Here is a 17,152-nt window from a genome sequence, read left to right as displayed (position 1 = left end):
CATACACTTGAGGACATAGCTTTATAAATGCCTCCCGCAAGCTGTTTCCCTGTCCTGTCCCAACAAACTACAGGACAATTGTGAATTATGGTGTTGGCTGTCACCAACAAAATATGTCCAGGCAGGGGCTATGAGTGTAGGACCAGGATGAAGGGGTTGAACCCTGACTTTACCTTGTTCGCCTGACTGTTCGTCTCTGACACTGATGTTACCCAGGGCTGCACAATTTATTTGAATTTGAATAATGCAATTAGCTCATTGCAAAGGCTGCAGTTCATTTGACATTGAAGCTCCCCTAACAGGAGTGCTGTGCTTCTCATGCACTAGGCATGCTCATCAAGCAAGTGGCCTCAATGAGATAAGAAAATATACAAGCAGAAGCTTGGCTTTTAGACATGTCATCGCAAAGCAAATTGCAATATTGTTAGAAAAATCACAATTAGATCTTTTTCTCAAATCGTGCTGACCTAATGTTATGCATGTATTATCTTTAATCATCCCAGTACATATCTGACAGTAAAAATATGCTTTACTTGATGTGTACGTGAACTGTTAAGTGCATGTGTTATACCAGCCTCACTGAATGCAAGCCAAAGGCATCTTGCCTTCAATACTTTCATTGATCACTGATCAACCAATGAATGTTGAATGAAACAATATATTTATTTATTATGTACAATATTTACAAAGAGTTGAAAGTACAAAATCTGTCACAATTCACACCACAGTTATAAATTATAGAAGTACTCTTTTTCATTTAAAACACATATTGATTTACCATGGACACCATTGATTGTAAAATCTGTACAAGAGGAAAATCTGACATTGTGAAACAAATTTCAAAAAGCTGCAAATGACACAAAAAAGGGCCTTATTGGCCTCAAATGGATTTCTAAGTTTGTAAGTCAAACCCAGATGTTCTGTAGAATGATGATGGCTATTTTTCTTATGTTGTAGGTGTTCAGTAGTTGTTTTGTTATCGGTCAAAGGTAAGGCCATACATGATGAGTCCAGTAACACAACTTCATTAGACATATAACGTGTATCTGAAGTTCACATTTTAGTGCCATTATCTGGTTCATTCATGTCAATGACCTCAAATCCCTGGGCTTCAGTCCCATTCCTGTTGTGGTGATGGTGGCCCTTCTCATTGTGAAAGCAGTAGCCACAGTGTGCAGTTGGCATGGGCACCACCTTGGTAAAGTTGGAGAAGTCAACACGGTATCTCCCTTCCTTGTTACGGGAGATGATGGATTGGAACTTGTAGCCCCACATGATCTCCTGTGGGATATATGAAGTTCTGACCTGGCAGGAGGAGCTGGTGGACTCTGCTGTGCCATCCAAGAAAACAACCAGCTCAAATTCCTGCTGATGTATTGTATCCACCGCCATTTCAAAGAATGGGCTGGACTTGTCAATGACATGATAAAGAGTCAAGGGACAGACAAAAAACAGGTTGTCTTTTCCAGACTCAACCATGAAATCAATATTGACCTGGTCTAAAATAATGGCCTCCCCTTCAGGGGTTATGGTTGTCCGCAGCAACTTGCCGTAGATCTGGCTACCAATCATGAGGGTCTTGCGAAGGTTTGCCACACGGATTTGAAGACACAGTGTACCATTCTTAGGAGAAATGACAGCTGCTTCACTGAAGTGAATGGTTTTGGCCCTCTTCTTGGGGAGAGCTATCTTGGTCATGACAACACCACACCAAAAGCAGGCGATAAGACTACCTATAATGGACTGAATGATTAAAAGAGCAACAGCGCCTGGACACTTTGTAGTGAGGGCACGTCCTCCATACCCTATGGTGGTCTGGGTCTCTAGCGAGTAGAGGAATGCTCCGGTGAGACCATTGACGTTGTCCACACATGGTATGTGGCCTTCCTGTGGGTTCTGCCATGTCAGATCTCCGTTGTCTCGGCAAATCCAGTACCATATCAAACCAAAAATGAACCAGCTCATTGAGAAGGAAGCCACATAGAAGAAGAGAATGAAACGCCAACGGATTTCCACAAGTGTCGTCCAGAGATCGAGAACATAGGCCAAATGGCTCTGATATTTAATGTTTCCGTACTCAATGTTGCAGTGGCCATCTTTGGTCACCAAGCGGCTTTTGCAAAGCCGGCGCTCCGCCAGGTAGTCACTGAACCACTTCCGTAAAGAGCGCACCATTTTCCAAATGTGGGATTTCACCTGGGGATACAACAGAGTGTAAGTGAGAAGATGAAAACTCAAACACTCATAGTTCAGACACTAGACACACTAGCCGGGCATAAATATTTAGAGATAAATAAACCTTACAAATTCTGTTGTCATAGTTAAAGGGGAAAAAAACAAGTGAGAAATAATGTCAAGCCATTTCAATTTTTTTCAGTTGTACTCTGAGCAGCTAAAAGGATGGCCAAAACTTGCTATTTATTAACTCTCACACATGGATTCCCAACAGATTTAATTCTGACATTGTGAATCAAATGTTGAATGCATCACTTGAAGAAACTAATTAGTAGTAATAAGGATCCCTTATTCCCTTCAGTGTGACGTTAAGTACATAGACATTAACAGTGATATGGGAATCAGTAAGTATATAAAGTCAATGAGTGTATAAGAGAGTAAATAAACCCTAATGCTCTATGTGGTGCCTTCCAGTAAATCACTTCATGCAGATGCCCCACAGGTTTCTATAGATTCTTATTTTTTTTACTCCAGTAGACATGGGTTCAGTTCATTGCAGCAAACAAACTGATTTCAAAACCTTCCAATAACAAAAACTAAACTTTGAACTAAAATAGGACATCCAACCAATGGTTAGCTTAGTCCAGTCACACAATCTGTTTATTAATCAATTGAAAAACGTATGCCTGCTGACATCTCCATACTTCCCAATTAAGCCAACTAAAGCTCCCTTTGTCTACATCACTACATGCACCCTACTAATTACACATGGTAAACCATGGCACTCTGTGCTCCACCAAGACCAAAAAGCCATCACTTGGGTCATTGCCTGAACTCAAACATAAATTGCATAAATAGCTCTTACACTCTCTCTTACAGGCTTTTATCAAGACTTCCTTGTCAATCCTTGTTCATTATAATGTATTGACCCTTTTTATCCCAAATAGTCTCCCAAAGGATATATGAGTCATTCCCTATAAAATCAGACAAAATCAGACAAAATCCAGGAATATGGTTGCAGCACCAACTCTGAGTGGTGGTAAACCGGCTACATTGCCTTTACCACATTTGGGTCCTCCTGCTCAGAGGGACCTGGACTTGAGTTCAACCTGCGTCATTTCCCAAGCCCACCCAATCTCTCTCTCCCACTTGCTTCAAGTGACTATTCTCACTATCCTACCCAACAAAAATGCTCCAGAATGTATGATCGTAGTAGATTTATCACAAGTAGGTCATCACTTTTTCTGCAACTATTTTTCTTCCTGTTCCTTTCAACCTGGCTTTCCACCTCAGTCTAAAAATAGTAGGAGGTCATCAATGTCAAACAGAGCTTAAGCTTTATTTGCACCTCAAAGAAATGTCCTTAGTCATTGTTTAAAGTTTTACTTATTGATTTCAGTACCATCCTATCCACAGGATCTCTGCAGAGGATTACTTCTGATGTCATATATTTATAACATCGATTGACAGGGTGAGGCTCAGTGTCCCTCAACTACATGATCATGTAGCATTGCGATAGCTCATAAGCGGTTAGGTAACTGTCCCTTTTCCTTACACACCTTCCTCAGTTGGCCTTGTCGGAATCTCTTTGCTCTGTGTTTTGTAAACCTGAAACCCTTTACTGCACGGACATCCAAGTGAAAATAGAAATGCTGCTGTTGACACATGGCATATCAAGTAACAAATAGCATTAAAGTGTGCACACACAGTGTGCATTTAACCAGACTGTTAAATGGCATTAGAGTTGCAAACACATATTGATGTGAATCTCCGTTTCGTGCAGGTTCAGGTCAATGCCTTGCATTCACCTCAGCTTTGCATACATTAATAAATCCATGTAATATAATATTGAAACGATCTGATCATTAATGTATGCTAGATAAGACGACATTCGTACAAGCATGAACAGGGGACTTGTCCCCCCTACCACCCACCCACCCACCTCCAAGGTGCACAGCAAAGTTACTACCATAGCACCTTTTCACAGGTAGAAAGTTGAACAGAAAGAATAGAAAGGTGTTTACCTGTCAGTCCTTGTTTAACATCCAACTTCAAAATCTGGCCAGTTTGTTATCTTGTCCTCCTTTCTCTCTCTTGCCTGGTGTAGTATATCTTTAACTTTATTTCCTTCCCTAACTCTTGCTCTCTGTCTTTCTATTGCAGCTGCATAGAAACAGCGGCACACTTCATTTGGCTTCGAAGGGTGTGTCTCTCTTGGGTGACACTGTGCCTTCTCTTTTGTATGGCTCCTGCAGCAGAGGGGGGGTCAGATCCATTTGGGTGATGTTGACACCCAAAAATTTTGTTTGTTTACCCCTCAACAATGCTACATGTCAGTCTGTGTTGCCTCCTTTCACAATGCTGAGTGAAGCACGAGCCAACTGTTTAGCATTGACACATACTATTTATGATGGCTACTGACAACAGGGCCCTGATAGCATCTCATGGTGCTGTATCCTGGTCACCGGAGGCCCAGATTCAATCCAGTCAGGAGACTGATAGCCATGAACCCATGACTTTTTTTTTTTTTTTTTTCTCTCGTGGTCTGATGGACATTCAAGGTCAAAGCTGGTTAGTCGCTGTGTCCCCTGAAACCTCTTTAACCTGGTCACCGGGGCCCATAAATGATAAAACTCTTGGCTTTGACCATCTGTTGGAATAGTTTTAAAGTCAGGTGTGCATGGAATGGAATGGAATATATAATATGATTTCCTCCTGTGCCACTGTGAAGTATAATATAATTCCAAACAGGAGGTCAGCAAAACAGAGAGCTGCTTACTTGTTTCTTTGGACATCATCCAAACTTGTAACTTAACTTTCTTGGGAGGAACTATTGTAAAAAAAGATATATATCCCTAGAATGATCATATTCTAAGAACAGAGAGAATATACTGAGAAAAATTATCTTAGCATGCAAATAGATTATTATGTTTTTCTTGTTTAGTCGACTCACATCTGTTATTTGTTTGATGTGAAAATGTCCCACCGTCTGTTCATTTTTGTTTTATCAAGTCACAGCTCAAAGCAAATTCTAAAAAACAACTATATTAGGGACATAACTTTTCAAAACAAAGTGGCAAATCTGGGAGTTATTCACAGTGATGGCTTAACCGATACATTTTTGTGCCGATATTACTGGAATAGTTTATGGAACAGTTTATGGCTCATGGTTCACAGTCCCGAAATCCAGGCACTTGCCCCAAATCCCAAATCCTGCCCTAGTGCACAGTCTCGAGTAGTTATTGTCTGATTGAACATTAAAACTTCATGGCGGTTGAGACATCCTGCAGCCAGCTACCATTGGCTGCAGCAGTCCCTGTATGTACTGTATCTTTTAAATAATAATAATAATAATGTAGCCTACTGGCACAAGTTGATAATGTGCATTGATAATAATATAATTGTCATTCATTGTTCACATAGACGCTGCAGGCTGGTGTCCCAGGACCTAATGAACGCTCTGCTAAAAAGCACAAACATCTCTGCAGGTAGGAAAGAGTGGAGAGAAGGAGTGAGTATGAAAATACGAGAGAGCACAGGGAAAGTGCAGGCCAACAACAAGATGGAATGATTGGTCACACTTACTGTATGTTGCTGATGTCTGGGTTACACAAAACTACAACAGCACAATCAGTGTGTTTCTTAATGACCGACAGTTTAGTTTATAACAAGATAATAATTTAGGCATAAATTAAGTGGGCCTAGGCCTATTAGCGTTACAAGTGTTATGTCCAATCACACTGTTTTAATGCCATTAACAGTGTGTAAAAAGCACCACCTCCAACAGGAATTGGCTAGGAATAGGAAAATACTGCATATTAATCATTAATCATTGTTCATAGTGCAGTATCACCATGGAACATGGTTACAATACAGACGCAAATGAACAGATAATGAGGGGGTGAAAACAAACAAAAACAGGCAAACAGAGTGGCGTGACCCACCAGCGAACCCGTAACTTGGCACAGACATAAAGACATTACAAGCAAATGTGTTCAAGCCGTCATATAACAATATGGAAATGATCTTACATTACAGGCCTGTATGTCAATCAATCAGTCAATCAATGTATTGTTCATAGTGCAGTGTCACCATGAAACATGGTCTCAATACACTTCACACACGCAAATTAACAGATAATGGAGGGGGTACTGTAGGTGTGAAAACAAATAAAACCGCATGATGGAGTGGCGTGACTCGGCAGCGTACCCCTAACTTGGCACAGACATAAAGACATTACAAACAAGTTTGCAAATAATAACTAGAAAAGCACTCCAAGAGCGCAGACCTCCGCTAAGCGCCTCCTGGATCCAGACGGTGATCCAGGCTGGATCCGGATCACTCCCAAAATGTAATCGTTTCTTCCTTCAAGGGTCATTTCAGACCTTTCCTGAAAATTTCAGCGAAATCCATCCATACATTGTTTAGTTACCTTGCTAACAGACAAACAAACAAGCAAACAAACCCCAATGAAAACATAACTTCCTTGGTGGAGGTATAAAGTGAAAAAGGGATGATGGACATGATGAGCGCATACAACACACATGACATGACAGCAGTGTGCTGGACGGAGCGGCATCACCAGCTTACCCGTAACCCAGCACAACTATGAAAATCATTAATAATACTAGGCTAATACAAATAAAGACGATTTGCAAAACACAAAAAAATTATAAATCATGGGCATTGGTGACTCTCCTGTACTGGCCTACTGTACTTAGGCTAAATAGCAACATGGCGATCTTGAACCGTCCAGTCGTTGAAACATGGGGTCCGGTGCTCTTGAACGTCCAACCTGGCCTTAGATCTCCAGAAGCACAGGTCAGCTGTTGTTCTCCGCACGGATTAGACAATAAATAGCAGATCAGTAGGCAAACCTTTAACAGCGAGAGATCCTCCATCGCTATGTGAAATCTTTCAGAGCTCCATCCACATTGGTCAGACAGTCGTCAAGGCATCTAGCATGACAGCTCAGCAACGGCTCGGTAGACATTAGGAACAAGTTCACAGAGGAAAGACACTAATGTCTAAAGAGTGTGTGTGTGTGTGTGTGTGTGTTTGTGTGACAGAAAGTATGAGAGTGAGAGTGCAAGTTTGGGTGGGGGTGGTTCAGACAGTTTGCATACGCTTTCTCAGGGTCTTTTGAAAGCATCTGTGCCTACCTGCAACAAGGGACAGAAGGAGTCAGAAAGTGCCCTCCTTTGTCATTCTAATTCACCTGTGCCAGATGCATAATGCCACTCGTCAGGTGTGGTGCTGGAATGTTAATGAGAAATTAAGTTCCAGTGAAATGCAGCGGCTGGCCTGAACATGCCCCGAGGCTGTCGTTGTGCCCCTCCAGGCCTGGTCTTATTTCTGGGTACAGGCTGCAGAGTCCCTTGGTTCCCAGTGCACCAGGGTGCGCTTAAAGGGCAGAAACAAGTGCTGCTCTTCCATGGAAAATGCAGAATTTCAACTAGTAGCATCTGCCTACGTCTCACCCTCAGAATTGGCTTAACGTGTTTATGTCTAACATTTTTAGATATTTCTGTTTGTTTGTTTTTTTTTAAATGGAAAAACATTTGGATTAACTGTTTTGAATGGCAATTAATGACCCATGAGTTCATTTTATTGTTATTTGTTATGTTCTCAAGTGCCTGACAGCTGCACATCAAATAGAGAAGCAACAGAAAACTAACAAATATGAATGCAGTAAATACATGTGATTGTTTAAATATTAAAAACTAACCTCTTAATTTTTATCATCTCTCAACCTGGGTCATGGATTAATTCATCTGGACTATTACTGTGGTTTTTTTATGACTGTATGGTGTGCTTGTTGGTTTTAGAGAGAAGGCTTTGCGCTGAAGGGCTGAGAGTACATGATGTCTTTTTCTTCATTGTTCTTCACTCATTTGATCCTGGTTTCGTGTGACAGAGCACCCTGTAAACAAGTTGTTTTATGTGTGTGTGTGTGTGTGTGAGAGAGAGAGAGAGAGAGAGAGAGAGAGAGATTAGTTGCGAGGATCTCATCAGAATCCTTTCTGAAACAGTCCAACACTTTAATGTCTTCTCTCTGCAGTCTTTTGTGACACATTGCACATCTCTTTTTAAGGGGACAAGCAAACTAGTTTGTCTGCCAGAAGCACTACACTCAAATGGCCCCTTGTCCTGCTTAAGATAATTCATTTCAAGGTGCAGGATGTTGTTAAACTCATTGAAGAAATATATGCAACATTGTCATAGTGCTAAAACGTGGATTCAAATTGAAGTGACATTTCTTGCTTTTCATCTGTATTTAAATAGTTCTCGGTGGTGACCTATTTCTATGGAAGGAAGATTCAGTACATCTCCACAGGCATAATGACTTTCACACAACTATAGGACATTGGTGAGAGGCCAACAACATTGGCACAAAGCCAACAGAAGTCCATTGACACTGTTTATATTGACTGGCCACATGGCTTCAACAAGCATAGAAAACGTACTGCAGACACAAGCAAATACTGTAGCTGTAAGGCCCTCATTTGAATAATGGGTGACGTGTAGTCAGTTGGTGAGCAAAATGTATCAATAGTGAGTAGATATGTGTAGTTTGCTTTAGTTAAACTTTAGAATTTGCCCTTTGCTTGTCATTCAAATTCGGGTCCATAATGCTATTTGATCAGTCCGTGTGCATTGTACAGAACAGACACTGAACAAACCAACAGAAACTGAAGTCTTTTAGTTTATCTATTACATTAATTGCATCTGCATTACGGAAAACCTGACGTAATGTATCAACCAGACTGTCAAAATGATGCCCTCACTAAAATGTCTGATGAGCCAAGGAACAGGACCAGTGCTGTAAAACGGGCAGGAAATAGGTGGTGCCGTGTGCTTTGCACTGTAGCAGCAGCACATTGCTGTTCTTGTGCTCTCCACACTGTGTCAGCAGCATGTTCCTCTGCTTGTATCAGCCTTGTTCTGTGCCTCTGCTGCAGCTGCTGAGTTGTAAGACCTGGGCCCCCTTGACCTGTATCTGCTATTATGCTGCTCATTTGAAGTAGGAGAGAGTCGGCATTGCACTTGTCCATTCTCTGTGTAGAAGAGGAATCCCAGACATGCGTTTGGTCATATTTACATAGGAAATATTTACAATCGATACAGTTACTTAAGACTTATTCCATGTTCCAAAATCGAAATGGACAGACCGTCACTTCCGGAAACTTTGAATTTGCTGCATGTACCCACCCCATTTTCAGGGAAAGCAGAATGGATTGGATAGAAACCTATAGAGCTGCATCCACATGGTACTGTGCTGTACTGTAGGTGCTTGCTTTCCCCAAAAGAGGGCCGTGGTGCAGAAAAATTATGACCGGTTATGTGAATGTCGACTTCCTGTGACTGAGGTAGCAGCCTCATCCTTCTGTTAGATTTTAATCATGCCTTTTATTTTGGGCATAAACTACTCACATCAAACAGCCACAATGACCATGAAAAAGATGAACAGAACTACTAAAATAGACAACCAACAACAAAGTCAAAATGACACAGGACACGATGAAGAGACCGTGGTATCTAAACAGAAACAGGCTCAAGTTGTTAAATTAGCACACATGCATGGGTAAAACCATGCACCAAACACCATACTCATAAATTGAAGGACAAAGACCCTACTTCAAATTTCTTTGTATTTGAATAAAATGCAAATACAAATCAACAAACATGTTAAAGTTAATTATCTACGTTGTCTATCATTGGGTTATGCTGTGCTAAAACAAATTTCCTCAAGGGGACATAAAATATATTCTATGAAGTGAAATGAAATGAAATGAAGATATAGAAAAACACTCCTCCAAGACATTTTCCCCACAATAACTTACACCATCTGTTTTTGTAGATGTCAAAATAATTTGACCTGCTTTTTTTGTCTGAGCTGTCAAAGAGCTTAACAAAATCATCCACCATTAAACACAAATCAGGAAATACTCAACTAAATACCTTAAATATGTTCTTACGAAATAGGAACTAGAAAAGCACTCAGAGAGCGCAGTCCTCTGCCTGTATTGTTCTTTCTTGGCTGTCATACATTTGAACCTAAACCATTCAGAGCGCCACCACGTGGCAATACCAAGCCATTACACTGCCACACGAAAAACATAACCGCCTCCTGAATCCAGACGGTGATACGGATCACTCCCGGATCAAATTTAATAATTTCTTCCTTGGGTCATTTCAGAAATCCATCCATTACTTTTTGACTTACAGTGTCTTGCTAACAAACAGACAGACAGACCCAGATGAAAACATAACCTCCTTGGCAGAGGTAATTAAATAAACACATTAAATATTAAACATTAAATATAAAAAAAGATTAACATTGATCCAAACTATTGCTTAGTGTATTTAAAAACGGGCTTGCTGGTTAACCCAGCTATCTACCAATGAGGTAGAGTCTATGGAAGCATAACATTGCATTCATAATGCTACAGACCTGAGGTCCAATCTAATTTCTTATTCTCTCCCTTCTCCTAGCCGACCCCTTGTCCCCCAGACATAGGGGTGGGAATATCTCTTTGGATATGGGTTTTTAACTGGTCTGGTTTTGGAACCCACAATTTCACATGTTCATAAAGTTGTGACCAACACTGTATATACATTTTTAGCATTCAAGCCAACGAATATGGCGAGCTAGCCTACATGGTAAGGCACACAAAGTGCCTGGCCTACTTGTTTGGAAAATACAGATGTCAACTGTCGGTATTGCCTTTCAAATAACTACTCGACAGGTTTGTCTTTGACAGGGGTGCCTTGTTTCCATGTGGCATTTTAGTTTAGATGGTGTTATGCTCTCATGTGCACCCCACACACTGGGCTTTCTGTTTCATTTTGTCTTCAATTTAAAGAAGCAAAAAAAATGTGTTAGCAAGGGTAGAATCTACACTCAGCAAAATAGCTGCAAGAATCACAAAACTTGAGTCATGAATGACCAATTATGAACAGTGACACAGTAGATGAGACAGCAGAATGAGAGCCCTGCGCTATGTGTTACAACAAGATGCTATAGCCTATCAGTGAAATGTGAAGACCTAGAATCCAGAGTGAGTCGAAATAAGGTGGAATGAAAAAAACATGAAACATGGTGAGCTTCATAAGCACCCTCATCCGAATTTCACTGACACTGCCAGAGGAGTCGAACTTGAGAGAGCACACTGTTCCCTGACCGTAAAATAGAAAGTCCCAGCGAGCCCTCCAAGATCTATAGTCATCAGATTCCTAGACTACAGAATAAAAGAAACTGTCATTGGGGAGGCATGGACACACCAAGTAGGAGTGGCAAATAAAGGGCAGAAGATCTTCTTTGACCAGATCTATCTACACATCAGATACAGAAGAAATGTAAGCAAGTACAAGATGTGATAAAGCTGTTTAAAGAGAAGAATATACTGTAAAAGCTCATTCACCATTCCTTATTAAGCTGAAAACCCACCTGGAATCCACAACAAAGACTTTTTGAGACCCTTGCGGATGCACTCAAAGAGATGGGCATCCAAGGCCAACGAGACGAACGGGAGATGCTCCAGGCAAAACTTTTACGAGATAACTGGACAGAGGTTTTAACTAGAGTGAACTTAATGACCTACACTGATCTGAAAAGCTTTCTCGATGGTGAAAGTGGAACAACAAACAAAACAACTTTGGGACTGTGAGTGGAGTTAAAATTATAACAAGGACAGCATACTTTACAAGACGATGCTTTATGTTTTGGCGAGTTGTGGTAATGCAATTTAAACATTGTGATCTCAAAGGGGGTTCTCCTCAGCAGTGGACATTTCCCCTCTTTATTTTGACGTTCTCTCTTCCTTCGTGGAGGCCATGGCAAAGGTGACTTATGTGCATATAGCCCAGTTGCAGCACTGTGTGCACATCCCTGGAGACGCTGGTCACAACTCTTTGTCCTTGTTGAGACTGAGTTGAGCTATATGTTTATTAGATCAGTCGGGCTTTTGGAAGTCTGTTTTTTTCTTTGTTTTGTTTGGATGTTTTTGTTGGATGCCATTATAGTTCCTTCCTACCACTAGTGCAGTCAGTCTTCATGAACACAGGTATGCTTTTGGAAGATGTATCTTAACTCTTAAAGACTGAGTGGAGGGGTATTGTTATCCACTTGGATAAGTTGACCATGGTGAGCTATAATGCCCATGGACTAAACCTACCTATCAAAAGGGGAAAAAATGATTTATCAGCTAAAGAAACTGCAACACTGCTCTTGTCCCGTCATGTGAACTTTGTTATGGTTCATAGAGGATGGTGCAGACTCACTAGGTTAGGACTGCCTGTGTTGAATAATGCATTTACATGAAGAAGAACTTACAGTAGTTTATAATTGACCAGCATTAAACATAAACATTCTGTTCTTCTGCCTAAAAAGTTCTTGAATAAATTATAAAATGATAAACAAATGGAAGTAAGTGTATTTAAATTGTGTTAATTTAAATATTCAGTGACCAGTTGTGTGTCTGCCTACATTTTGACCAGGCCTATTCCAGTTGAACAAATATGTACCCATGTTTTGGCTATTAATTAAGACAAACATCTGCTGTAGTCAGATGTGATTTCTCCTGACTGCTGTTTTGAATCTTTATTGAATGTCTATCGCTCGGAGGATGAGCAGTACCTTTTTGACCTAGATTTACCTGCCTGGATTGTTTATGATGTCTTAGCCAGTTTCCAGACGATTGGCGCTACTCCAATACTGCATTATTATGCTGAATATGGATTTAAATGGAGGAGGATGTCTGAAAGGCTCGCTTTCCTTTTTAGAAGCCTCTTGAAGCTGAAACCAGTGGAGAGTATAATTAGCAAACCGAACAAAATGAATCAAGTGACACACTTTCTATGAGACAAAAGCCATATCTTAAGTCTGTGTGTGTGTGTGTGTGTGTGTATGTGTGTGTGTGTGTGTGTGTGTGTTTCATTTCCTTTTGGTCTTTTTTTTTTTTTCTTGTGGCACGTGGGCCTCTTACGTGACTAGATTATAGTGGTTGGAGTCCTTGGTACACTGGTTTCTGAGGCCCTGTCCTCCTTGTTTCTGGGTGCGTGTAACATTTCAGTTCATTGAGGTGTCATGCGCCTGGACAGGACATCAATCAGAACTAATGAACCCTGAACAAAGTCAAAGAGAGTGAGAGGGGAAAACGGAGGAGAGAGGAGAGGAGGATAACAGACAAGTAAGCTACTGACCCTCTGTGTCATATTTCATAGTGTGGCGATCTCGCGGAGTCAGGTTGTATCTTTGGCTCTTTGCCGTCTGTTATGGGCACTGGCACAAGTATCCCGACACTGATACAGAGGGCAGCTTGGCACTGGCCTACATATACAGTACCCTCCAGAATTATTGGCACCCTTGGTAAAAGTTGACTAAAAATAGGTCTAAAAAATAATCTTTAGGTGATTTATTGTACTCCCACAATGAAAACAATGAGGAAAAATACACCCTGCAAGGGAAGCAAATTTATTCTGAGAAAAAGAAAAATCTCATAAAGAAATAAATGTTTTTAATAAAAACACGTCACTCACAATTATTGGCACCCCTACTTGTAATACCTTCTTAAACCTCCCTTTGTCAATAAAACAGCATGTAATATTCTTCTCTGACACCCCATAAAGATTGAGAATACAAAGTAAGGGATTTAAGACCATTCATCTTTACAAAACCTCCCCAGATCGTCCAGATTGCTAGGTCCACACTTGTGCATTCTTCTCGTTGACTCATCCCACTGTTTTTCTATGGAGTTTAGATCAGGGGACTGCTATGGCAATGTCTGAAGCTTGATTTTGTGTTCAGTAAACCATATTTGTTTTGATCTGTGCATTTGTTTTGGTTCATTGACCTGATGAATGATCCAATCATGACCAACTTTTAGGGCCTTGGCAGAGATTGTTTGATTTCCTTTGAAAATGTTCAGGTTTTTCTTGGTGTTCATGATGCCATGCACCTTAATTAGGTTCCCAAGGCCTTTGGGAATTAAAACAGCCCCACAATAGCACAGCCCCTCCACCATAATTCTGATTAGGCATGGGGTTCTTTTTAGTATAGTCATTCTTCTATGTACGCCAAAGACACCTTAAGTGTTTTTAGCAAAAGAGCATAATTTTATTTTCATCTGACAATAGACCACACTCCCAGACATGTCATGGTACCATTCAGTAACTCCTGCCATTTACATTGTTCATTAAATTACTCTACTGGCTTTAACCTGACATGCTGTCTAAATAATCTATTAGCAGTGAGGTCAGTTTTGAAGATTTTTGGGGGGGACTTGGTGACCCCAAGATGATAGCTTTGTCTGTAACTCTCAACAGTGGTTCTTATGGATTTTTTTGCCTATCATACCATCCTCCATACTGTGCGTGGGAGCAAGATAGCCATGGGTCTTTGTCCAAGCATGTTTGCCACATTTCCAGATGATTAGAACCTTTTAGTCATCATTTTAACTGGAAATATAGGCATTTTCAACAAAATACCTAGTTTCCATAGACATTCTCTTACTTACAAATGTCAACACAATTTCTTTTTATTTCAATTTAGTGTATTCTCTTGTCTCTCCAATGTTTAAAAATGACTAGAGGATTTAGCCTCTGAGTGACTTCATTTTCATACCATAGTGAAAAAGAACGTCATGAACTACTTCTGAAAGTTCACAGACACTCTGATTTACTTTAAAAACGTTGCATTTACATAGGAAAATGCTCCTGTTAAATGTTGTACATAATATGTTTCAGGGGTGCCAATAATTGTGAGCAAGCTGTTTTTGTTAAAAATATTTATTTCTTTATGAGATTTTCCTTTTTCTCAGAATAAATTTGCTTGCCTTGCAGGGTATATTTTTCCTCATTGTTTTCATTGTGGGAGTACAATAAATCACCTAAAGATTATTTTTTATACCTATTTTTAGTCAACTTTTACCAAGGGTGCCAATAATTCTGGAGGGTACTGTATATGTGGGCAAAAATCAGTGGGCAAAGGCTGACTAGACACCAACACATCAGGAAAAATATACTGGGCATAAATCACAAGCACACTGACCCTCATCATAAACAGACAATTAATCAAAACATTGTAATGGCAAATGGACACTTTGAATTTATATTAATGATAATGACATTACATTCATTTGAATAGAGACATTAATGTTTGGCCCTCCCATTCCCACTGCATTATGAACTAACCTAATTAGAGTATTTTTCAATAGATGAATATGTATGGTACATCTATCTAATCAATATATTAGAATCTATTATTTACGTATTCATGGCCAAAAACTCCCACAGAATTAACTTGCTTCAAAGGACACCGGTAAATTGCATTAATGAACAGCTTTGTCTCAGTAAAGGCACTTTGCTTACCCATCCATAGCTAGATGTAAGTAATGCTGTAGACCTTGAAGCCTAAGTATAATAAATGTACTTCTGCATTTTTCCCCCACTGTGCTCAAATTAATTATTCAAAGGTCCAGGTCAAAGTTGATCCCTGATGAACAATTCATCTGTGAAGTGTGTGTGTGTGTGTTAAGTGTGTAAGTGTGCTCGCGCCTGTGTGTGTGTGTGTGTGTACGTGTTCATCTGCATTTGTGTCATTCTTTCCATATTCCCAGTGGCCTCTCCTCTCATTTGAATTGTTGGTTTATTGATACAGTGAACCATTCATAACGTAAGTAACGCGCCCATTGATTTTGTGAAGGTAATAGACCTGATGGATGCAGATGAGATGATTCCCTTGCTGGGTATTTGGACATGCCCGCTCACACACGGCAACAGTCCACTCCCCAGTGCAGCGTGGTAAGTAGAGTTTGCTGTAAAAATGAGCCCTTAAACAGATTCATTCCCACATCTCCATCCCCATCCCAACAAAGCAGTGTGGATAAACAGCCATAAAGATGGCTCGGGTGAGATCAATATCAGTGCCTTGGACCCTGATTACAAACTAGGACCTCCTCTTGGGAGGAACTGGGACTGTGCTCCACACAGCATTCACACGCACACACACACACGCACGCACACTCACACACATATATACTCTCCCTCACACACACACACCACCTCCACCCATCTTATTAGGCACGTTGTCTGATTCGGTCTCTCTCTCTCCCTGATTCTGTCTCTCTCCCTCTCCCTCTCTCTCTCTCTCTCTCTTCCTCAGCGATGCTCACTTGGACAGAAAATCTCAACTCTCCCTGCATGAGCGGAGTGCGATGCCGCTCGGTAACAAAAGGCGCTGCAGAGCCATAAATCTCCGGCTGATTTCCATGTGAAAAGCCTGTGAGTGAAGACGGGGAGATGCGCAGAGAGCCCGTCTGCATACCTCGCCTGCCTGCTTAACCCAGCCTGGCATGTTCCTCGCAGCTCTGGAGGAGAGCGCTCGGCTCTCTTGACCTTGCTGTGGAGAGAGGGAACGAGAAGCAAGCACACACACACACACACACACATTCTCTCTCACACTCACTCACTCACTTACACACACACACACACACACACACACACACACACACAGACTAGGAATGAAAAACAATAGTACTGTTCATTTGCTCCTCCTCTCCATGTTTACTTTCTTGCAGCTCACCATCCTGACATCGCTTCCTCCCCTTCCTCTCCATCTCTCGCTCTCTCTTTCTTTCTCTCGCTCTCCCTCTCTCTGTCTTTACGATTATCTCTTCTCTCTCTTTCTCTCCTTCTCCTCTCTCTCGATCCCACGGTCTTTCTCTTTCCCTCTCTCACTCTTTTCTGCTCCCTCTCCTTCTCTCTCTCTCTCCCTCTCTCTCAGCCCTAGGGCCTTTGCTCAGCTGCAGTATTAGAGCAATTGATTATCCAGCATACCTCTCCGTGGCTTGTAGTGTAGCTGTACTTTTCTCTCCCCTTGCACATTCCTCAGTGCTTTTGCCCACAGAATCAAATGGGCCATGTGGCACTCACTCTCTCCCTGTCTTTATATTTTTCTTCTCTCTTTCTCTCTCTC

At 41.0% G+C, this 17,152-nt stretch overlaps 1 protein-coding gene across 1 annotated transcript; it reads right to left on the bottom strand.

Annotated features, from left to right (window-relative positions):
* Window positions 1–644: 644 nt before the first annotated feature.
* Window positions 645–4,375, bottom strand: LOC134100148 (ATP-sensitive inward rectifier potassium channel 1-like). The gene is made up of 2 exons (XM_062553221.1): window positions 4,200–4,375; window positions 645–2,196 (listed from the first exon to the last, which is right to left on the bottom strand). The coding sequence occupies exon 2, from the start codon at window positions 2,173–2,175 to the stop codon at window positions 1,054–1,056; it is 1,122 nt and encodes a 373-aa protein (XP_062409205.1). The 5' UTR covers window positions 2,176–2,196; window positions 4,200–4,375; the 3' UTR covers window positions 645–1,053.
* Window positions 4,376–17,152: the final 12,777 nt, after the last annotated feature.

Source organism: Sardina pilchardus, chromosome 13 (assembly GCF_963854185.1).
Source record: "Sardina pilchardus chromosome 13, fSarPil1.1, whole genome shotgun sequence".
Taxonomy (NCBI): Eukaryota; Metazoa; Chordata; class Actinopteri; order Clupeiformes; family Clupeidae; genus Sardina; species Sardina pilchardus.
This window is presented reverse-complemented; position numbering and strand designations above follow the sequence as displayed.